The sequence below is a fragment of the Mauremys mutica genome, chromosome 5 (assembly GCF_020497125.1).
Source record: "Mauremys mutica isolate MM-2020 ecotype Southern chromosome 5, ASM2049712v1, whole genome shotgun sequence".
Lineage (NCBI taxonomy): Eukaryota > Metazoa > Chordata > Testudines > Geoemydidae > Mauremys > Mauremys mutica.
Window position 1 is genome coordinate 40,005,839 of NC_059076.1, and position 23,511 is coordinate 40,029,349.

Sequence of the window (23,511 nt, forward strand, 5' to 3'; positions counted from 1 at the left end):
TTCATCCTATTACTATTACTCCAGTTTACATCCAGATCTTCCTGTATGATATCCCGGTCCTTCTCTGTATTGGCAATACCTCCCGGGTTTGTGTCATCCGCAAAGTTTATTAGCACATTCTCACTTTTTGTGCCAAGGTCAGTAATAAAAAGATTAAATAAGATTGGTCCCAAAACCGATCCCTGAGGAACTCCACTAGTAACCTCCCTCCAGCCTGACAATTCACCGTTCAGTACAACCCGTTGTAGTCTCCCCTTTAACCAGTTCCTTATCCATCTTTCAATTTTCATATTGACCCCCATCTGTTCCAATTTAGCTAATAATTCCCCATGTGGAACTGTATCAAATGCCTTATTGAAATCAAGGTAAATTAGATCCACTGCATTTCCTTTGTCTAAAAAATCTGTTGCCTTCTCAAAGAAGTAGATCAGGTTGGTTTGGCACAATCTACCTTTTGTAAAACCATGTTGTATTTTGTCCTAATTACCATTGCCCTCAATGTCCTTGACTACTTTTTCCTTCAAAATTTTTTCCAAGAACTTGCGTACTACAGATGTCAAACTGACAGGCCTGTAGTTGCCCAGATCACTTTTTTCCCCCTTTCTTAAAGATAGGAACTATATTAGCAATTCTCCAGTCATACGGTACAACTCCTGAGTTTACAGATTCATTAAAAATTCTTGCTAATGGGCTTGCAATTTCATGTGCCAGTTCCTTTAATATTCTTGGATGAAGATTATCTGGGCCCCCTGATTTAGTCCCATTAAGTGATTCGAGTTTGGCTTCTACCTCAGATGTGGTAATATCTACCTCCATATCCTCATTCCTATTTGTCATCCTACCATTATTCCTAAGCTCCTCATTAGTCTCATTAAAGACTGAGGCAAAGTATTTGTTTAGATATTGGGCCATGCCTAGATTATCCTTAACCTCCTTTCTATCTTCAGCATTTAGCTGTCCCACTTATTCTTTGTTTTCTTCTTATTTATATGGCTATAGAACCTTTTACTATTGGTTTTAATTCCCTTTGCAAGGTCCAACGCTACAAGGGCTTTTTTGAGGGGTGGCTTCAGATCGGGGTGGGCAAAATTTTTGGCCCAAGGGCCACATCTGGGTATGGAAATTTTATGGCAGGCCATGAATGCTCACAGTTCCCGGCCAATGGCAGTTGCAGGGGCGGTGCTTGGGGCAGGGGCAGTGTGCGGAGCCCCTTGGATTCCCCTACACATAGGAGCCGGAGGGGGGACATGCCGCTGCTTCCGGGAGCCATGCAGAGCCACAGCACATGCGGTGCAGGGCAAGCCCTGGACCCTGCTCCCCGTTGGAAGCTCAAGGGCCAGATTCAAATGTCTGAAGGGCTGGATGAGGCTCCCAGGCCATAGTCTGCCCACCCCTGCTTTAGATGCAAGTGTTGGACAGGAGGATCTGTCAGGGAGGGGAGGAAATATTTGTGAGGCAGCACTTCAAGGAGGCAGTAGCTCGTGGCTTAACTTTCGAAGAGTGTGTTAAGATTCTTATTATTGGTTGTGTTGTAGGCCTCGCCTAGCCTGTGGGATGCACTGTAACTTTGGTCTGAGCTGTGGAGGACTGCAGATGCAGGCAGAATTTAAAAAAATCAACATATATAGTTTTCCTTTTCTCTTGGGTTTCCCTCTAATAACCAAAGGCTGATGTGGTGAGGGCTAGGGACCTCAAGAATCATGGACTAGATGATGAGTCTCACCAACCGAATTGATGCCCTATGGCCTCCCAAGATTGATGATACGGCAGCAGACATCTGCAGAAGAGGGGAAGAGAGTCAGAGGTGATGAATGACAGCTGAGAGCCCTGGAAGGGTAAGTTAGATGATTTTATTTGTTCTGGGGTCATATAGCATATTACATGCATTTATGTAGTGGTATTGCCAGGGTGATTTTAAACACTGCTACTGGTTTGGGTTTTTTTCTCTTGCAGAATCTCAGCCTTTGGGAAATGATGCTCCTGCAGCTAGCAGAGGCTGCCAGGCAGAGTAAGGGCTTGTCTTCACTACCGGGGTAAGTCGACCTAAGTTACACTACTCCAGCTATGTTATTCATGTAGCTGGCATCAACATAGCTTGGGTCGACTTACTGCAGTGTCTTCATTATGCAGCATTGATGGGAGATGCTCTCTGTTCAACTTCCTTTATTCTTCTTGGAGAGGTGGAGTACCAGGGTCAACCAGAGTGCACTCTGCTGAAGATTTAGCAGGTCTCTACTAGACCTGCTAAATCGACCCCTGCTGCACCTATTCCAGCAGCATCGATCTCCCCAAGTGAAGACCAGCCCTAAGAAGATGATTTCATATTATTTGGGAACTGTAAAAACGTTAACAGTTTAAACATGTAAAACTATGTAATAACCTCACACTTTCCTATTTGTTCCTTTGGCAGGCATTGGAGAAGACCAGCCTGGTTTTCTCTGTTGAAGCAATGGTGGGGGTATTATTATTTGGTTACTGTGAAAGAGTGTATGGAGAAAAGGGGTACTATCCCTTTAAGGGACAGGCTATTGCCTGCCACCCGGGAATGATCCAGGAAGCCCGTCCTGCCCTGGGGGATGAGTTATATAAACAGGGACAGAAAACAGAGCAAGGGAAAGAGAGGAGCAGAAGTCAGAGACTGGCTGCAGTTGCTCTCTCAGACACCAGGAGACAAGCCTAAATTGTCTCAGGGACTTGGGTGTGGACTGTAAGTTTGGGAGGCATGAACCCTGGGCGTGATGAACTGTCTATTGTAATGTTTCTTGGCCTGAAACCTTATTAAAAGGGGACATGGTATCTGGTTATTCTGCGTTGTCGTCTTCTTGCCCTGGGCTGTTAAAATGGAATCTACTGCTGCTCCACTTAGAGAAATTAAGGTGGGGTGGACATGTAGTGCCACATTGGGCCACAAGGGGGTGCTCAGAGACTCCCTGCACCTTTACAAGTATGTACTAGGGGAACTCCATGACTTCAATAGATTCAATAGTCGTCTTTTCTCTGTTTACAGGTACTACGACTTGCCCCTTTCCCCCTTCACTTAAACCCAATTCAGAGGCAGCTGATGAATCGCAGGCGCACTTCCTTCCACTCTAGGAGAGACCAGAAACCTGATGGTATGATGATGAGGGCGCTAATTCAGCAAAGTACCGTTTTAGCATACCTCAGCCAGAGTCATCATGCGTACCTGGAAAAAGAAAGGGCTTCTACAGCTAAACAAAAGATCTGCCAGGACTGACTATTCAATAGAATAGGTTGCAGCTAGTTAACCTAGTGTAAAGTTGGCTAAACCTCTCAAAGACTGCGTTGGTGCAGGTTGCATTTCCACTGAATAATTACCATGCATTCTGCCTATTTAAAAATTATCTTCCTTGCTGTTTGATTTGTCTATGATGGTCTTATTGTTTAAAACTATTGTGTCGTGTTGCTCTCCACCGCTAATTAGCGGAGCTTGTTAGAAAAAAACAATTGCCAGAGTTTGCTCTTTTGTTGAAATTGAAACACACTACAGGACTGTGTAAATTCTGACAGAACCCACCAGAAACCGAGCATGTTTCCAATGGAACTTTGCCGGCCAGGCAGAATTCCATTGGAAACTTGCTTGGCTTCCTGACAGCTCAGCTGCCTGGCTCCTTCACAGACCATGTGGCACGCTGCTGGGGAACCCGGGCTTCCAGGCTCCCAGCTCCTCAGCTGCCTGCCTGGTGGGCTGATGGGAAGCTGGGAGCCTGAAAGTTGCGGGAGCCCCAGCAGCCAGGCTCGTGACTCCTCGCCAGGTAGGGCTCTTACGGTCCATGGCTCCAGGACAGCCCACCAGGTGTGCTACCATGGAGCTAGGTCTTGTAAGGCTCCAAGGGTCTCCAGTTCTGGGGCAGCCTACAAGGCTGCTTTAGAGCTCAGTGGAGATCAGCAATTCCATTTCACAGAGAATTTCAAAATTTTTGAATAAGATTCCAAATCAGAATGAAATCTGATTTTGAAATAGCAAAATCCTCTACAAAATAGAATTACCGTTCTCCCCCCCCCGCAGCTCTTTCCGACTGTGGTACTAGTGGGGCCTTGTAATGAATGCCACCCTGTTTTACCGCTTCCCCCATCTTTCCCCCTGTTATTTTTCTCCTTTCATCCCTGTGGAAACAAAAATATTTCCCTTTCCTATATTCTTCCGGTGTGTGTGTGTTCTCTCTCGGGGGTTTGGAACAGATGCCCCTGGGGTAGAAGGATCTTTCCCTGCTGCGTTCCTGCATGGCCCTTTTCTTGGTCAGAGCTACCTGCAGAGCAGACTCCATCTTGGCCATGAGGGCGCTAAAGTTACATAAACAAATCTACATATGTCCTCTGCAAACACTTATTCACGGCTAGCTACTGGGATTATTATCGCTAAAGATTCAAACATACATACAAACCCTATATATTCTATTTCTTCAGGGGGAATAAAGAACAGAATTTCCATGTAACTCTAGTATGGTTTAAAGTTAAAGGTACTGGGTTATGACATTTGCTCTCTTGTAGATAGAATTGTAAAATTACAAGCTCTTTATTTTTGTGTACTCTAAAACACATCCATATAATTAAATCAAGGTTGAAAGTGCTTTGCCTAGAAGATTCATTTAAACCTCTATGGATAAAAAGAAGAACCTCGAGGACTCAATATACTGATGTGTAGAGAGCATCTCAGCACATTTCAGTGTGCAGGTCATTTCCTTTCTGATGCCTGTGCAGGGGATGTCTCTTTACACTAGAAGCTTTTGCTGTATCGTTTGGCTATATTGGCCCAGCTCCTCCAAGGTACATAGCCATTATGTGAGGGGAGTGAGGGGCCCAAACATCTTTGAGGATGTGGGTCGTTCTCCCTTGGTTTCTCTTTCCTGTCAGTGGAGTTGGGCTGTGCAAGTGGGACGTTACTGCCTAAGGCTGGGAGTGGCCCAACTCCTCCCTAGGCTGGTGGTGGGCTCTGCCAAAGAGCCTGTGTGACATTATTGATAGAATCTGGAACCATATAGAACATGGTTGCAACAAGGTCCTGTAGTGGCACCAAGTCTTATCTAAAGGGGGTCATATAAGGTGTCTAAGACCAGGTTATAGGTTGCTGGTTATGATTATGCTGTCTGTATGCATGTGTCATTTTTTAGTTGAAGTTATGAATATTGGCTCTATCCTGTCTGTATTTCAAAACTTGTGCTATGCTTCTGGGTGACACCCCAGACAAGTTGGTTTTAGCTGTGCCTAGCCTGCTTGACGGCCCATTAAGGACCATCAGCTATACAACTGACCCATTGAGAGAAGGCAGATACGCCTTGTAACTCAAAGTGTGCAGGGACTTGCCCAAGTGACTCCAGACTCCAGTTTGCTGTAATTTTCCACAGTAAGAACAAAGAAGTGTTCTTACACCTGGAAAAGACTATAAAAGGCTGATGCCTCATCTCCATCTTGTCTTCAATCCTGCTTCTTACCTCTGGAGGGACTTTGCTATGAACTGAAGCTCTGCACAAAGGACTGAATGACCATCCCAGTGGGGGATGTACTCCAGAGACTTGATTTGAACCTGCAGTTATTCTATCACTGCTACAAGCCTGAACTAAGAACTTTGCCATTACTGTATGTAATTGATTCCATTTAACCAGTTCTAGCTCTCATCTATATCTTTTTCCTTTTATGAATAAACCTTTAGATTTGAGATTCTAAAGGATTGGCAACAGCGTGATTTGTGGGGAAGATGTGATGTGTATATTGACCTGGGTCTGGGGCTTGATTCTTTGGGATTGAGAGAACCTTTTTCCTTTATTGGGGTGTTGGTTTTCATAACCATTCGTCCCTAGGACGAGTAGCACTAGTGGTGATACTGGGAAACTGGAGTGTTTAAGGGAATTGCTTGTGTGACTTGTGGTTAGCCAGTGGGGGTGAGACCAAAGTCCTCTTTCTCTGGCTGATTTGGTTTGCCTTAGAGGTGGAAAAACCCCAGCCTTGAGCTGCAACTGCCCTTTTTAAAGCGATTTGTCCTGAATTGGCACTCTCAGTTGGGTCCCGCCAGAACTGCATCGTCACAGCTTGCGATGGCCCCACGCTGCTGGGGACGAGGGAAGCCATGGTGGGCTTGGTACTAAAGCCTGAGCAGCAGGGATGGGGCCAAGCTTGGCACAGTGGGGAAGCAGGTGCAGGCAGGCTCTGTGCACTGCAGAGGGATAGCAGGGGGTGGTTTGGTTCCTCCTGCCCCATAGGAAGAGGCCAGGGCAGGCTCAGTGCAGGGGCTGCCATGGGAAGCCTCACAGGTGAGATCCGCACCTCACGCCTCTGGAGGCAGCTCTGTGCATCGCTGCCCTGCTGCCACCATGGCACCAGGACTCCAAAACCCCACATGGGGCTCCACCAGGGGGCGGGGTTCAGACTGGGCGGGAATTGGTTCAAGAGGGAGGGCGTTCGGTGTGAGAGAGAGGCTGAATCAGCTCGAGACTGAGGCGAGACTTCAGGTTAGAGGATGGTGGGCTCAACGGGGAGAAGCGGCACTAGGAGCTGCCCACAGCCAGTAGAACCTTGCGGGAGGGCCCGCTACCCCGAGAACATCAGACTGGTTGGGACCAGATGAAACAAGCACCTCAGAGGCGAGGGGCTCGGACAAGGCTTCCACATGGCGGCATGAGAGGGACTGCGGCTTAGGCTGAAAGTGGTGCAGGCACTGCAAGGAGGCTGGATGGGAAGCAGCGACAGGCACTGCCTGAGAAAGAGGAGCGGGTGGCCGGGTTGTGAGGTGGCAGGAGGGGCAAAGGTGAGGCTGGAGCGCCACGATGAGATGTCGAGAAGCAGCTGGCTCTGGTGGGAAGTCTGAGGCAGCGGTAGACGGAATGTGGGTTGTTTGGGAAACTGCAACATGGGGCAGGCAGAAGGCGCTGAGGAAGGAGCAATGCTGAGAGGGCAGTAGGAGGCTGGGGGCAAACCCACAGAAGGGGCACGCGCAGAGGGAAGGGTTGGGGTTGAGGCAGGAAGCACTGAGGTAACTCGAGGAGAGGGGTGAGGAGCGTGTGACTGGGCACCAGAGGGGCAGGGCTCCAGCCAGGCACAGAGAGGTCAGGGCATAAGGAAGGGTTCAAGCTCAGTAGGGAAATGCTGAGGTTGCACAAGGGGGTGAGGAACATGATTTGAGGCAGCAGGATGGGCAAAGAGATGTGGTGGCACAAGTTGGTGTATGGGGCTTGAGCTGAGGCGGGAAAGGTCTGAGGTAGATCAGCGAGGTAGGGGGAAGTGCTGAAGTGATCCCAGAGGAGTGGGTTTGGCACCTGGGCGGGAAAGGCTGAGGTGACACCTGAGGAGGAGCTCAACGTCTGTGCGGGAAAGGCTGAGGTGGCAGCGGAAGAGGAGTTTGGCTCCTGGGAGGGAAAGGGTGAGGTAACAGCAGGGGAGGGGCTCAGAAATTAGGCAGGAGTAGCTGAAGTGACTCCGAAAGGAGTGGCAGGAGTTGGAGACTGGGTGGGAAAACCTGAGGTGACTCTCAAGGGGGAGTGTCAGAGTCTGGGCGGGAAAGGTTGAGGTGTCAGAGGAGGAGGAGGAGGAGTCTGACACTTGGGCGGGAAAAGCTGAGGGGGGGTCAGAGTCTGGGCAGGAAACACTGAGGTGACTCTGAAGTGTGTACGAGGGGGACAAGTGTCAGAGCCAGGGGCGGGAAAGGCTGAGGTGACGCTAAAGGGTGTGTGTGTGTCAGAGCCTGGGCGGGAAAAGCTGAGGTGGCAGAGGAGGAGGCGTCTGACACTTGGGCGGGAAAAGCTGAGGGGGGGTCAGAGCCTGGGCAGGAAACGCTGAGGTGACTCTGAAGTGTGTATGAGGGGGACAGGTGTCAGAGCCTAGGCGTGAAAGACTGCGGTGATTCTGAAGTGGGGTAGTTGAGAGCCAGAGTGGGAAAGGCTGAGGTGATTCTGAAGGGGTGGGTCAGAGCCTGGGCGGGAAAGGCTGAGGTGACACCTGAGGAGGAGCTCGATGTCTGGGTGGGAAAGGCTGAGGTGGCAGTGGAAGAGAAGCCTGGCTTCTGGGAGGGAAAGGGTGAGGTGACAGCAGGGGAGGGGCTCAGAAATTAGGCAGGAGTAGCTGAAGTGACTCTGAAAGGAGGGGCAGGGGCTGGAGACTGAGCGGGAAAACCTGAGGTGACTCTCAAGGGAGAGTGTCAGAGTCTGGGAGGGAAAAGCTGAGGTGACGCTAAAGGGGCGGGTGTTTCAGAGCCTGGGCGGGAAAAGCTGAGGAGGCAGAGGAGGAGGAGTCCGATATTTGGCCGGGAAAAGCTGAGGGGGGGTCAGAGCCTGGGCAGGAAATGCTGAGGTGACTCTGAAGTGTGTACCAGGGGGCCAGGTCTCAGAGCCTGGGCGGGAAAGACAGCGGTGACTTTGCAGGGGGTGGGTCGGAGCCTGGCGGGGAAAGGCTGAGGTGGCAGTGGAAGAGGAGCTTGGCTTCTGGGCGGGAAAGGCTGAGCTGACACTGAAGGGGTGGTTCAGAGCCAGGGTGGGAAAGGCTGTGGTGATTTTGAAATGTGAGGGCTGTCAGAGCCTGGGCCTAAAAATCTGAGGTGACTCTTAAGGGGGTGGGTCGGAGCCTGAGCGGGAAAGCCTGAGGTGACACCTGAGGAGGAGCTCAACGTCGGGGTGGGAAAGGTTGAGGTGGCAGCGGAAGAGGAGCTCAGCTCCTGGGAGGGAAAGGGTGAGGTGACACCAGGGGAGGGGCTCAGAAATTAGGCAAGACGGGCTGAAGTGACTCTGAAGGGAGGGGCAGGGGTTGGAGACTGGGCAGGAAAACCTGAGGTGACTCTCAAGGGGGAGTGTCAGTCTGGGTGGAAAAAGCTGAGATGATGCTAAAGTGGGGGGGTGTCAAAGCCTGGGCGGGAAAGGATGAGATGACTCTGAAGGAGGCGGAGGTCGGAGCCTGGGCGGGAAAAGCTGAGGTGTTAGAGGAGAAGGAGTCCGACACTTGGGTGGGAAAAGCTGAGGGGGGTTCAGAGCCTGGGCAGGAAATGCTGAGGTGACTCTGAAGGGGCGGGGCGGAACTTGGGCTGGAATGGCTGAGGTGATGCAGGAGAAGGAGCTCAGCACGAAAGATTTGGTATTTTTCTGACTCAGGAGGGGAAGATCCTTATCTGAGAGTTGTGGAGTTGTTGTAAAGGTGTCTGACTAACACATGCCTCTGTGCTCCCTCTCTCTGTTTCAGGCAGCTTTGAACACAAGTGGACAAGAAGAAAAGTTGAGGAATGTCAAGCCAAGGGGGAGAAAGAAGAGAAGTCACTGAAGATGGAGGCAAAGGAAAGGGACTCTGGGCACAGTAACCTGCCTGTAATCAGGCCTCCGGTCATCTAATTACACTGCATGGGGATCTTGAGCATTTCAATCCCTTGAACAGCGTGACCCCCCTGTAAGCAGGGTCCAGGTCTTATGCCTTTTCCCTTTCTTTTTGGAGGAGAGGAACATGGGTCAAGTTTAACATTGTGGGTCAAGTGACCTATTGCAATCAGCTCTCTTTCTATTCTGGGAAGTCCCCCTTTGTTTTGTATGTATGTGTAGGTAAATGAATGTGATACAAATGGGTGTGAACATGTATATTTATATATTTATTTATTTTCAGTTCTTTCAGTTAAATCACTGCAGTGTTTTTTATTTATTCTCAAAATTGGAAAAAGAGCTCAATGTGTATTATTATATTTATCCTCCTCCTCACCACAAAAGGAAAGAGTAAAAGCTCAGATAGCATGTTTTACTGCATAGGATAATCGCTCTCCATTTCTGATTTCTTTAGGTTCAGTTCCTATTAGTGGGCTGATGGCAAAGACTGACCTTTAATGAGGGTGATTTAGGTCAAAGGAAATACAGGATCAACTAGTACCAGGGCAACTTCACCACTATCTATCGAGGGTTTTGGTCTCTCCCCTTCATTATTTTGACACCATGCCACAACAGCAGGTTAATAGGAGTCATGATTTTCTAATTACGGGAGAGACTAAATCTCTCTGTCTTCTGGGAGATATCGATCTCTGTGGAAACCTAAGAAGACTGACCGCCCTGTAAGCTGGGTCTTGGTCTGCGCCATTGTGTCCTTGGACATTCTGCTCTGTTATCTGGCTAGTGTGAGTGACTGCCTGTAATCAGGGTGCCAGTAACCTCCCCCTAAATGTGGAGGGGCACTGAGCTCTTTGTTAAACTGAGCAATGTGACCGCCCTGTAACTAGGGTCTGGGTCTCTGCCCACTTGCTCATTTGGCTTTACGCCGTGCTCTGCCCCACTAGTCAGCGTGACAACCCTGTAAATAGGGTCCATGTCACAAGACTCACTAGAATGGGACATATCGAGCTCTTTGGTACTTTCACAGTTTGACCTTCCTGTAATTCAGGTTATGGTCTCTCCTCTTTGGCTAATGACAGCGACCACCCTGTACTGAGGGGACAGGTTGCATCTCGCTTTTGAAATCTGGGGGATTAGAATCATTTCCGTAACATGGGAAGCTTGACCTCCCTGTAACTAGGGTTTGCGTCTCTAAGGCCCTTTGACTCTCTTGGCCTCGTGCTGTCTTTACAGCCTGCTGCGAAGGACCGCCCTGTCATCAGGGATCGGGTCTTTGCTCTCTAGTCTCTTGGCACTAGGCCAAATGCAGCCACTGCCCTGAATGAGCACCCTGTAAACAGGGTACAGGTCTCATCAACTACTATTTATGGTGCCCCCATAAAACTATGCCCAGAGTTCCGGCCCTTCAAGCAGCGCTTCCAACTAGCCTGGAATTCTGCAGTCAAGTCTCCCTCTTTCTACTCCCTTCTTGGACTTTTGGAGACCTGACATGCTATTGGTGGTAAGTTGCAAAAGGAAGTGTCCTGTGGCGCTTTTGGACTAAGTCATTCCAAGCAGTATACCTTGTCCCATTGATTTAGGAACACATGTCAATTAATTCCTTACTGCCCTTCATCATTTATTTCCTCTTGATTTTGGATGGAGACTGCCTGGTGAAATAATTGTCAAGGGGAAATGTGGAGATTGTGGCTTTAGAGGAGGATGGGTCCAGGTCTTTTCTCAGCCAGTGCAGCTTGGGAGGAGGGGGAAATGCTTGTGGAAGTAAGGACCACAAAGAACTGTCTTGAATGTATATCTCCAGACTGTTTTCAGATGCAGAAAAGAACACTGTATCAGTAACTGACATTGAGTTTCCGTGCCGGAGGTGGCGCTGTCGAAAGGGGATCTCACTTACACACGCCTTGTGCTCCCTCTCTCTGTTACAGGCACCATGAAGCACAAGTGGAGAAGAAAGAAGTGTCAGGAATGCCATACACAGAGAAGAAAAGAAGATGGAGGAAAAGGAAAGGAACTCTGGGCACAGTACCCTCCCTCAGATCAGCCTCAGGTCATGTAATTAGACTGTATGGGAATCTCAAGCCTTTTAATACCTTGAGCAGCGTGACCGCCCAATAAGCTGGATCCCGGTCTGTGCCATTGTGTATTTGGACATTCGGCTCCGTGATCTGGCTAGTGTGAGTGACTGCCCTGTAATCAGGGTGCCAGTCACCTCCCCCTAAATGTGGAGGGGCACTGAGCTCTTTGTTAAACTGAGCAATGTGACCGCCCTGTAACTAGGGTCCGGGTCTCTGCCCACTTGCTCATTTGGCTTTACGCCGTGCTCTGCCCCACTAGTCAGCATGACAACCCTGTAAATAGGGTCCATGTCACAAGGCTCTCCTGAATGGGACATATCGAGCTCTTTGGTACTTTCACAGCTGGACCTTCCTGTAATTCAGGTTATGGTCTCTCCTCTTTGCCTAATGCCAGCGACCACCCTGTAATGAGGGGACAGGTTGCATCTCGCTTTTGAAATCTGGGGGATTATAATCATTTCCATAACATGGGCAGCTTGACCTCCCTGTAACTAGGGTTTGCATCTCCGTGGCCCTTTGGGTCTCCGTTAGCTGGTTAGTGGGAGTGACTGCCCTGTAATCAGGGTGCCAGTCACCTCCCCCTAAATGTGGAGGGCACTGAGCTCTTTGTTAAACTGAGCAATGTGACCGCCCTGTAACTAGGGTCCGGGTCTCTGCCCACTTGCTCATTTGGCTTTACGCCGTGCTCTGCCCCACTAGTCAGCGTGACAACCCTGTAAATAGGGTCCATGTCACAAGGCTCTCCTGAATGGGACATATCGAGCTCTTTGGTACTTTCACAGTTTGACCTTCCTGTAATTCAGGTTATGGTCTCTCCTCTTTGGCTAATGCCAGCAACCACCCTGTACTGAGGGGACAGGTTGCATCTCGCTTTTGAAATCTGGGGGATTAGAATCATTTCCATAACATGGGCAGCTTGACCTCCCTGTAACTAGGGTTTGCGTCTCTAAGGCCCTTTGACTCTCTTGGCCTCGTGCTGTCTTTACAGCCTGCTGCGAAGGACCGCCCTGTCATCAGGGATCGGGTCTTTGCTCTCTAGTCTCTTGGCACTAGGCCAAATGCAGCCACTGCCCTGAATGAGCACCCTGTAAACAGGGTACAGGTCTCATCAGCTACTATTTATGGTGCCCCCATAAAACTGTGCCCAGAGTTCCGGCCCTTCAAGCAGCGCTTCCAACTTGCCTGGAATTCTGCAGTCAAGTCTCCCGCTTTCTAGTCCCTTCTTGGACTTTTGGAGGCCTGACATGCTATTGGTGGTAAGTTGCAAAAGGAAGTGTCCTGTGGCGCTTTTGGACTAAGTCATTCCAGGCAGTATACCTTGTCCCATTGCTTTAGGAACACATGTCAATTAATTCCTTACTGCCCTTCATCATTTATTTCCTCTTGATTTTGGATGGAGACTGCCTGGTGAAATAATTGTCAAGGGGAAATGTGGAGATTGTGGCTTTAGAGGAGGATGGGTCCAGGTCTTTTCTCAGCCAGTGCAGCTTGGGAGGAGGGGGAAATGCTTGTGGAAGTAAGGACCACAAAGAACTGTCTTGAACGTATATCTCCAGACTGTTTTCAGATGCGGAAAAGAACACTGTATCAGTAACTGACATTGAGTTTCCGTGCCGGAGGTGGCGCTGTCGAAAGGGGATCTCACTTACACACGCCTTGTGCTCCCTCTCTCTGTTTCAGGCACCATGAAGCACCAGTGGAGAAGAAAGAAGTGTCAGGAATGCCATACACAGAGAAGAAAAGAAGATGGAGGAAAAGGAAAGGAACTCTGGGCACAGTACCCTCCCTCAGATCAGCCTCAGGTCATGTAATTAGACTGTATGGGAATCTCGAGCCTTTTAATACCTTGAGCAGCGTGACCGCCCTGTAAGCTGGGTCCCGGTCTGTGCCATTGTGTATTTGGACATTCGGCTCCGTGATCTGGCTAGTGTGAGTGACTGCCCTGTAATCAGGGTGCCAGTCACCTCCCCCTAAATGTGGAGGGGCACTGAGCTCTTTGTTAAACTGAGCAATGTGACCGCCCTGTAACTAGGGTCCGGGTCTCTGCCCACTTGCTCATTTGGCTTTACGCCGTGCTCTGCCCCACTAGTCAGCGTGACAACCCTGTAAATAGGGTCCATGTCACAAGGCTCTCCTGAATGGGACATATCGAGCTCTTTGGTACTTTCACAGCTGGACCTTCCTGTAATTCAGGTTGTGGTCTCTCCTCTTTGGCTAATGCCAGCGACCACCCTGTAATGAGGGGACAGGTTGCATCTTGCTTTTGAAATCTGGGGGATTAGAATCATTTCCATAACATGGGCAGCTTGACCTCCCTGTAACTAGGGTTTGCGTCTCTAAGGCCCTTTGACTCTCTTGGCCTCGTGCTGTCTTTACAGCCTGCTGCGAAGGACCGCCCTGTCATCAGGGATCGGGTCTTTGCTCTCTAGTCTCTTGGCACTAGGCCAAATGCAGCCACTGCCCTGAATGAGCACCCTGTAAACAGGGTACAGGTCTCATCAACTACTATTTATGGTGCCCCCATAAAACTATGCCCAGAGTTCCGGCCCTTCAAGCAGCGCTTCCAACTAGCCTGGAATTCTGCAGTCAAGTCTCCCTCTTTCTACTCCCTTCTTGGACTTTTGGAGACCTGACATGCTATTGGTGGTAAGTTGCAAAAGGAAGTGTCCTGTGGCGCTTTTGGACTAAGTCATTCCAAGCAGTATACCTTGTCCCATTGATTTAGGAACACATGTCAATTAATTCCTTACTGCCCTTCATCATTTATTTCCTCTTGATTTTGGATGGAGACTGCCTGGTGAAATAATTGTCAAGGGGAAATGTGGAGATTGTGGCTTTAGAGGAGGATGGGTCCAGGTCTTTTCTCAGCCAGTGCAGCTTGGGAGGAGGGGGAAATGCTTGTGGAAGTAAGGACCACAAAGAACTGTCTTGAATGTATATCTCCAGACTGTTTTCAGATGCAGAAAAGAACACTGTATCAGTAACTGACATTGAGTTTCCGTGCCGGAGGTGGCGCTGTCGAAAGGGGATCTCACTTACACACGCCTTGTGCTCCCTCTCTCTGTTACAGGCACCATGAAGCACAAGTGGAGAAGAAAGAAGTGTCAGGAATGCCATACACAGAGAAGAAAAGAAGATGGAGGAAAAGGAAAGGAACTCTGGGCACAGTACCCTCCCTCAGATCAGCCTCAGGTCATGTAATTAGACTGTATGGGAATCTCGAGCCTTTTAATACCTTGAGCAGCGTGACCGCCCAATAAGCTGGGTCCCGGTCTGTGCCATTGTGTATTTGGACATTCGGCTCCGTGATCTGGCTAGTGTGAGTGACTGCCCTGTAATCAGGGTGCCAGTCACCTCCCCCTAAATGTGGAGGGGCACTGAGCTCTTTGTTAAACTGAGCAATGTGACCGCCCTGTAACTAGGGTCCGGGTCTCTGCCCACTTGCTCATTTGGCTTTACGCCGTGCTCTGCCCCACTAGTCAGCGTGACAACCCTGTAAATAGGGTCCATGTCACAAGGCTCTCCTGAATGGGACATATCGAGCTCTTTGGTACTTTCACAGCTGGACCTTCCTGTAATTCAGGTTGTGGTCTCTCCTCTTTGGCTAATGCCAGCGACCACCCTGTAATGAGGGGACAGGTTGCATCTCGCTTTTGAAATCTGGGGGATTATAATCATTTCCATAACATGGGCAGCTTGACCTCCCTGTAACTAGGGTTTGCATCTCCGTGGCCCTTTGGGTCTCCGTTAGCTGGTTAGTGGGAGTGACTGCCCTGTAATCAGGGTGCCAGTCACCTCCCCCTAAATGTGGAGGGCACTGAGCTCTTTGTTAAACTGAGCAATGTGACCGCCCTGTAACTAGGGTCCGGGTCTCTGCCCACTTGCTCATTTGGCTTTACGCCGTGCTCTGCCCCACTAGTCAGCGTGACAACCCTGTAAATAGGGTCCATGTCACAAGGCTCTCCTGAATGGGACATATCGAGCTCTTTGGTACTTTCACAGCTGGACCTTCCTGTAATTCAGGTTGTGGTCTCTCCTCTTTGGCTAATGCCAGCGACCACCCTGTACTGAGGGGACAGGTTGCATCTCGCTTTTGAAATCTGGGGGATTAGAATCATTTCCATAACATGGGCAGCTTGACCTCCCTGTAACTAGGGTTTGCGTCTCTAAGGCCCTTTGACTCTCTTGGCCTCGTGCTGTCTTTACAGCCTGCTGCGAAGGACCGCCCTGTCATCAGGGATCGGGTCTTTGCTCTCTAGTCTCTTGGCACTAGGCCAAATGCAGCCACTGCCCTGAATGAGCACCCTGTAAACAGGGTACAGGTCTCATCAACTACTATTTATGGTGCCCCCATAAAACTATGCCCAGAGTTCCGGCCCTTCAAGCAGCGCTTCCAACTAGCCTGGAATTCTGCAGTCAAGTCTCCCTCTTTCTACTCCCTTCTTGGACTTTTGGAGACCTGACATGCTATTGGTGGTAAGTTGCAAAAGGAAGTGTCCTGTGGCGCTTTTGGACTAAGTCATTCCAAGCAGTATACCTTGTCCCATTGATTTAGGAACACATGTCAATTAATTCCTTACTGCCCTTCATCATTTATTTCCTCTTGATTTTGGATGGAGACTGCCTGGTGAAATAATTGTCAAGGGGAAATGTGGAGATTGTGGCTTTAGAGGAGGATGGGTCCAGGTCTTTTCTCAGCCAGTGCAGCTTGGGAGGAGGGGGAAATGCTTGTGGAAGTAAGGACCACAAAGAACTGTCTTGAATGTATATCTCCAGACTGTTTTCAGATGCAGAAAAGAACACTGTATCAGTAACTGACATTGAGTTTCCGTGCCGGAGGTGGCGCTGTCGAAAGGGGATCTCACTTACACACGCCTTGTGCTCCCTCTCTCTGTTACAGGCACCATGAAGCACAAGTGGAGAAGAAAGAAGTGTCAGGAATGCCATACACAGAGAAGAAAAGAAGATGGAGGAAAAGGAAAGGAACTCTGGGCACAGTACCCTCCCTCAGATCAGCCTCAGGTCATGTAATTAGACTGTATGGGAATCTCGAGCCTTTTAATACCTTGAGCAGCGTGACCGCCCAATAAGCTGGGTCCCGGTCTGTGCCATTGTGTATTTGGACATTCGGCTCCGTGATCTGGCTAGTGTGAGTGACTGCCCTGTAATCAGGGTGCCAGTCACCTCCCCCTAAATGTGGAGGGGCACTGAGCTCTTTGTTAAACTGAGCAATGTGACCGCCCTGTAACTAGGGTCCGGGTCTCTGCCCACTTGCTCATTTGGCTTTACGCCGTGCTCTGCCCCACTAGTCAGCGTGACAACCCTGTAAATAGGGTCCATGTCACAAGGCTCTCCTGAATGGGACATATCGAGCTCTTTGGTACTTTCACAGCTGGACCTTCCTGTAATTCAGGTTGTGGTCTCTCCTCTTTGGCTAATGCCAGCGACCACCCTGTAATGAGGGGACAGGTTGCATCTCGCTTTTGAAATCTGGGGGATTAGAATCATTTACATAACATGGGCAGCTTGACCTCCCTGTAACTAGGGTTTGCGTCTCTAAGGCCCTTTGACTCTCTTGGCCTCGTGCTGTCTTTACAGCCTGCTGCGAAGGACCGCCCTGTCATCAGGGATCGGGTCTTTGCTCTCTAGTCTCTTGGCACTAGGCCAAATGCAGCCACTGCCCTGAATGAGCACCCTGTAAACAGGGTACAGGTCTCATCAACTACTATTTATGGTGCCCCCATAAAACTATGCCCAGAGTTCCGGCCCTTCAAGCAGCGCTTCCAACTAGCCTGGAATTCTGCAGTCAAGTCTCCCTCTTTCTACTCCCTTCTTGGACTTTTGGAGACCTGACATGCTATTGGTGGTAAGTTGCAAAAGGAAGTGTCCTGTGGCGCTTTTGGACTAAGTCATTCCAGGCAGTATACCTTGTCCCATTGCTTTAGGAACACATGTCAATTAATTCCTTACTGCCCTTCATCATTTATTTCCTCTTGATTTTGGATGGAGACTGCCTGGTGAAATAATTGTCAAGGGGAAATCTGGACATTGTGGCTTTAGAGGAGGATGGGTCCAGGTCTTTTCTCAGCCAGTGCAGCTTGGGAGGAGGGGGAAATGCTTGTGGAAGTAAGGACCACAAAGAACTGTCTTGAACGTATATCTCCAGACTGTTTTCAGATGCGGAAAAGAACACTGTATCAGTAACTGACATTGAGTTTCCGTGCCGGAGGTGGCGCTGTCGAAAGGGGATCTCACTTACACACGCCTTGTGCTCCCTCTCTCTGTTTCAGGCACCATGAAGCACCAGTGGAGAAGAAAGAAGTGTCAGGAATGCCATACACAGAGAAGAAAAGAAGATGGAGGAAAAGGAAAGGAACTCTGGGCACAGTACCCTCCCTCAAATCAGCCTCAGGTCATGTAATTAGACTGTATGGGAATCTCGAGCCTTTTAATACCTTGAGCAGCGTGAACGCCCTGTAAGCTGGGTCCCGGTCTGTGCCATTGTGTATTTGGACATTCGGCTCCGTGATCTGGCTAGTGTGAGTGACTGCCCTGTAATCAGGGTGCCAGTCACCTCCCCCTAAATGTGGAGGGGCACTGAGCTCTTTGTTAAACTGAGCAATGTGACCGCCCTGTAACTAGGGTCCGGGTCTCTGCCCACTTGCTCATTTGGCTTTACGCCGTGCTCTGCCCCACTAGTCAGCATGACAACCCTGTAAATAGGGTCCATGTCACAAGGCTCTCCTGAATGGGACATATCGAGCTCTTTGGTACTTTCACAGCTGGACCTTCCTGTAATTCAGGTTATGGTCTCTCCTCTTTGCCTAATGCCAGCGTCCACCCTGTAATGAGGGGACAGGTTGCATCTCGCTTTTGAAATCTGGGGGATTATAATCATTTCCATAACATGGGCAGCTTGACCTCCCTGTAACTAGGGTTTGCATCTCCGTGGCCCTTTGGGTCTCCGTTAGCTGGTTAGTGGGAGTGACTGCCCTGTAATCAGGGTGCCAGTCACCTCCCCCTAAATGTGGAGGGCACTGAGCTCTTTGTTAAACTGAGCAATGTGACCGCCCTGTAACTAGGGTCCGGGTCTCTGCCCACTTGCTCATTTGGCTTTACGCCGTGCTCTGCCCCACTAGTCAGCGTGACAACCCTGTAAATAGGGTCCATGTCACAAGGCTCTCCTGAATGGGACATATCGAGCTCTTTGGTACTTTCACAGTTTGACCTTCCTGTAATTCAGGTTATGGTCTCTCCTCTTTGGCTAATGCCAGCGACCACCCTGTACTGAGGGGACAGGTTGCATCTCGCTTTTGAAATCTGGGGGATTAGAATCATTTCCATAACATGGGCAGCTTGACCTCCCACTAACTAGGGTTTGCATCTCCGTGGCCCTTTGGGTCTCCGTTAGCTGGTTAGTGGGAGTGACTGCCCTGTAATCAGGGTGCCAGTCATCTCCCCCTAAATGTGGAGGGGCACTGAGCTCTTTCTTAACCTGAGCAATGTGACCGCCCTGTAACTAGGGTCCGGGTCTCTGCCCACTTGCTCATTTGGCTTTACGCCGTGCTCTGCCCCACTAGTCAGCGTGACAACCCTGTAAATAGGGTCCATGTCACAAGGCTCTCCTGAATGGGACATATCGAGCTCTTTGGTACTTTCACAGCTTGACCTTCCTGTAATTCAGGTTATGGTCTCTCCTCTTTGGCTAATGCCAGCGACTACCCTGTACTGAGGGGACAGGTTGCATCTCGCTTTTGAAATCTGGGGGATTAGAATCATTTCCGTAACATGGGCAGCTTGACCTCCCTGTAACTAGGGTTTGCGTCTCTATGGCCCTTTGACTCTCTTGGCCTCGTGCTGTCTTTACAGCCTGCTGCGAAGGACCGCCCTGTCATCAGGGATCGGGTCTTTGCTCTCTAGTCTCTTGGCACTAGGCCAAATGCAGCCACTGCCCTGAATGAGCACCCTGTAAACAGGGTACAGGTCTCATCAACTACTATTTATGGTGCCCCCATAAAACTGTGCCCAGAGTTCCGGCCCTTCAAGCAGCGCTTCCAACTTGCCTGGAATTCTGCAGTCAAGTCTCCCTCTTTCTACTCCCTTCTTGGACTTTTGGAGACCTGACATGCTATTGGTGGTAAGTTGCAAAAGGAAGTGTCCTGTGGCGCTTTTGGACTAAGTCATTCCAGGCAGTATACCTTGTCCCATTGCTTTAGGAACACATGTCAATTAATTCCTTACTGCCCTTCATCATTTATTTCCTCTTGATTTTGGATGGAGACTGGCTGGTGAAATAATTGTCAAGGGGAAATGTGGAGATTGTGCCTTTAGAGGAGGATGGGTCCAGGTCTTTTCTCAGCCAGTGCAGCTTGGGAGGACGGGGAAATGCTTGTGGAAGTAAGGACCACAAAGAACTGTCTTGAATGTATATCTCCAGACTGTTTTCAGATGCAGAAAAGAACACTGTATCAGTAACTGACATTGAGTTTCCGTGCCGGAGGTGGCGCTGTCGAAAGGGGATCTCACTTACACACGCCTTGTGCTCCCTCTCTCTGTTTCAGGCACCATGAAGCACAAGTGGAGAAGAAAGAAGTGTCAGGAATGCCATACACAGAGAAGAAAAGAAGATGGAGGAAAAGGAAAGGAACTCTGGGCACAGTACCCTCCCTCAGATCAGCCTCAGGTCATGTAATTAGACTGTATGGGAATCTCGAGCCTTTTAATACCTTGAGCAGCGTGACCGCCCTGTAAGCTGGGTCCCGGTCTGTGCCATTGTGTATTTGGACATTCGGCTCCGTGATCTGGCTAGTGTGAGTGACTGCCCTGTAATCAGGGTGCCAGTCACCTCCCCCTAAATGTGGAGGGGCACTGAGCTCTTTGTTAAACTGAGCAATGTGACCGCCCTGTAACTAGGGTCCGGGTTTCTGCCCACTTGCTCATTTGGCTTTACGCCGTGCTCTGCCCCACTAGTCAGCGTGACAACCCTGTAAATAGGGTCCATGTCACAAGGCTCTCCTGAATGGGACATATCGAGCTCTTAGGTACTTTCACAGCTGGACCTTCCTGTAATTCAGGTTATGGTCTCTCCTCTTTGGCTAATGCCAGCGACCACCCTGTAATGAGGGGACAGGTTGCATCTCGCTTTTGAAATCTGGGGGATTAGAATCATTTCCATAACATGGGCAGCTTGACCTCCCACTAACTAGGGTTTGCATCTCCGTGGCCCTTTGGGTCTCCGTTAGCTGGTTAGTGGGAGTGACTGCCCTGTAATCAGGGTGCCAGTCATCTCCCCCTAAATGTGGAGGGGCACTGAGCTCTTTCTTAACCTGAGCAATGTGACCGCCCTGTAACTAGGGTCCGGGTCTCTGCCCACTTGCTCATTTGGCTTTACGCCGTGCTCTGCCCCACTAGTCAGTGTGACAACCCTGTAAATAGGGTCCATGTCACAAGACTCACTAGAATGGGACATATCGAGCTCTTTGGTACTTTCACAGTTTGACCTTCCTGTAATTCAGGTTATGGTCTCTCCTCTTTGGCTAATGCCAGCGACCACCCTGTACTGAGGGGACAGGTTGCATCTCGCTTTTGAAATCTGGGGGATTAGAATCATTTCCGTAACATGGGAAGCTTGACCTCCCTGTAACTAGGGTTTGCGTCTCTAAGGCCCTTTGACTCTCTTGGCCTCGTGCTGTCTTTACAGCCTGCTGCGAAGGACCGCCCTGTCATCAGGGATCGGGTCTTTGCTCTCTAGTCTCTTGGCACTAGGCCAAATGCAGCCACTGCCCTGAATGAGCACCCTGTAAACAGGGTACAGGTCTCATCAGCTACTATTTATGGTGCCCCCATAAAACTGTGCCCAGAGTTCCGGCCCTTCAAGCAGCGCTTCCAACTTGCCTGGAATTCTGCAGTGAAGTCTCCCGCTTTCTAGTCCCTTCTTGGACTTTTGGAGACCTGACATGCTATTGGTGGTAAGTTGCAAAAGGAAGTGTCCTGTGGCGCTTTTGGACTAAGTCATTCCAGGCAGTATACCTTGTCCCATTGCTTTAGGAACACATGTCAATTAATTCCTTACTGCCCTTCATCATTTATTTCCTCTTGATTTTGGATGGAGACTGCCTGGTGAAATAATTGTCAAGGGGAAATCTGGAGATTGTGGCTTTAGAGGAGGATGGGTCCAGGTCTTTTCTCAGCCAGTGCAGCTTGGGAGGAGGGGGAAATGCTTGTGGAAGTAAGGACCACAAAGAACTGTCTTGAACGTATATCTCCAGACTGTTTTCAGATGCGGAAAAGAACACTGTATCAGTAACTGACATTGAGTTTCCGTGCCGGAGGTGGCGCTGTCGAAAGGGGATCTCACTTACACACGCCTTGTGCTCCCTCTCTCTGTTACAGGCACCATGAAGCACCAGTGGAGAAGAAAGAAGTGTCAGGAATGCCATACACAGAGAAGAAAAGAAGATGGAGGAAAAGGAAAGGAACTCTGGGCACAGTACCCTCCCTCAAATCAGCCTCAGGTCATGTAATTAGACTGTATGGGAATCTCGAGCCTTTTAATACCTTGAGCAGCGTGACCGCCCTGTAAGCTGGGTCCCGGTCTGTGCCATTGTGTATTTGGACATTCGGCTCCGTGATCTGGCTAGTGTGAGTGACTGCCCTGTAATCAGGGTGCCAGTCACCTCCCCCTAAATGTGGAGGGGCACTGAGCTCTTTGTTAAACTGAGCAATGTGACCGCCCTGTAACTAGGGTCCGGGTCTCTGCCCACTTGCTCATTTGGCTTTACGCCGTGCTCTGCCCCACTAGTCAGCGTGACAACCCTGTAAATAGGGTCCATGTCACAAGGCTCTCCTGAATGGGACATATCGAGCTCTTTGGTACTTTCACAGCTGGACCTTCCTGTAATTCAGGTTGTGGTCTCTCCTCTTTGGCTAATGCCAGCGACCACCCTGTAATGAGGGGACAGGTTGCATCTCGCTTTTGAAATCTGGGGGATTAGAATCATTTACATATCATGGGCAGCTTGACCTCCCTGTAACTAGGGTTTGCGTCTCTAAGGCCCTTTGACTCTCTTGGCCTCGTGCTGTCTTTACAGCCTGCTGCGAAGGACCGCCCTGTCATCAGGGATCGGGTCTTTGCTCTCTAGTCTCTTGGCACTAGGCCAAATGCAGCCACTGCCCTGAATGAGCACCCTGTAAACAGGGTACAGGTCTCATCAACTACTATTTATGGTGCCCCCATAAAACTATGCCCAGAGTTCCGGCCCTTCAAGCAGCGCTTCCAACTAGCCTGGAATTCTGCAGTCAAGTCTCCCTCTTTCTACTCCCTTCTTGGACTTTTGGAGACCTGACATGCTATTGGTGGTAAGTTGCAAAAGGAAGTGTCCTGTGGCGCTTTTGGACTAAGTCATTCCAAGCAGTATACCTTGTCCCATTGATTTAGGAACACATGTCAATTAATTCCTTACTGCCCTTCATCATTTATTTCCTCTTGATTTTGGATGGAGACTGCCTGGTGAAATAATTGTCAAGGGGAAATGTGGAGATTGTGGCTTTAGAGGAGGATGGGTCCAGGTCTTTTCTCAGCCAGTGCAGCTTGGGAGGAGGGGGAAATGCTTGTGGAAGTAAGGACCACAAAGAACTGTCTTGAATGTATATCTCCAGACTGTTTTCAGATGCAGAAAAGAACACTGTATCAGTAACTGACATTGAGTTTCCGTGCCGGAGGTGGCGCTGTCGAAAGGGGATCTCACTTACACACGCCTTGTGCTCCCTCTCTCTGTTACAAGCACCATGAAGCACAAGTGGAGAAGAAAGAAGTGTCAGGAATGCCATACACAGAGAAGAAAAGAAGATGGAGGAAAAGGAAAGGAACTCTGGGCACAGTACCCTCCCTCAGATCAGCCTCAGGTCATGTAATTAGACTGTATGGGAATCTCAAGCCTTTTAATACCTTGAGCAGCGTGACCGCCCAATAAGCTGGATCCCGGTCTGTGCCATTGTGTATTTGGACATTCGGCTCCGTGATCTGGCTAGTGTGAGTGACTGCCCTGTAATCAGGGTGCCAGTCACCTCCCCCTAAATGTGGAGGGGCACTGAGCTCTTTGTTAAACTGAGCAATGTGACCGCCCTGTAACTAG

At 49.7% G+C, this 23,511-nt stretch overlaps 1 protein-coding gene and 1 long non-coding RNA gene across 6 annotated transcripts in view; one reads left to right on the forward strand and one right to left on the reverse strand.

Moving 5' to 3' along the window:
• Nucleotides 1–23,511, reverse strand: part of RAP1GDS1 (Rap1 GTPase-GDP dissociation stimulator 1) — a 181,808-nt gene that overhangs the window by 66,026 nt on the left and 92,271 nt on the right. For 2 of the 5 annotated variants that reach the window (XM_045017540.1, XM_045017539.1), the window contains exon 1: nt 6,590–6,639. The exons of the other annotated variants lie outside the window; for them this stretch is intronic. In XM_045017540.1, the coding sequence (XP_044873475.1) occupies nt 6,590–6,624 (35 nt within the window). In that variant the 5' untranslated portion in view covers nt 6,625–6,639. Of the gene's footprint in view, nt 1–6,589; nt 6,640–23,511 lie in introns of those variants that run through there. 5 annotated transcript variants of the gene reach the window in all.
• Nucleotides 18,209–22,302, forward strand: LOC123370756. Its single transcript, XR_006579529.1, has 3 exons — nt 18,209–19,514; nt 19,939–21,345; nt 21,770–22,302. It is a non-coding gene; the product is annotated as an uncharacterized LOC123370756 (long non-coding RNA).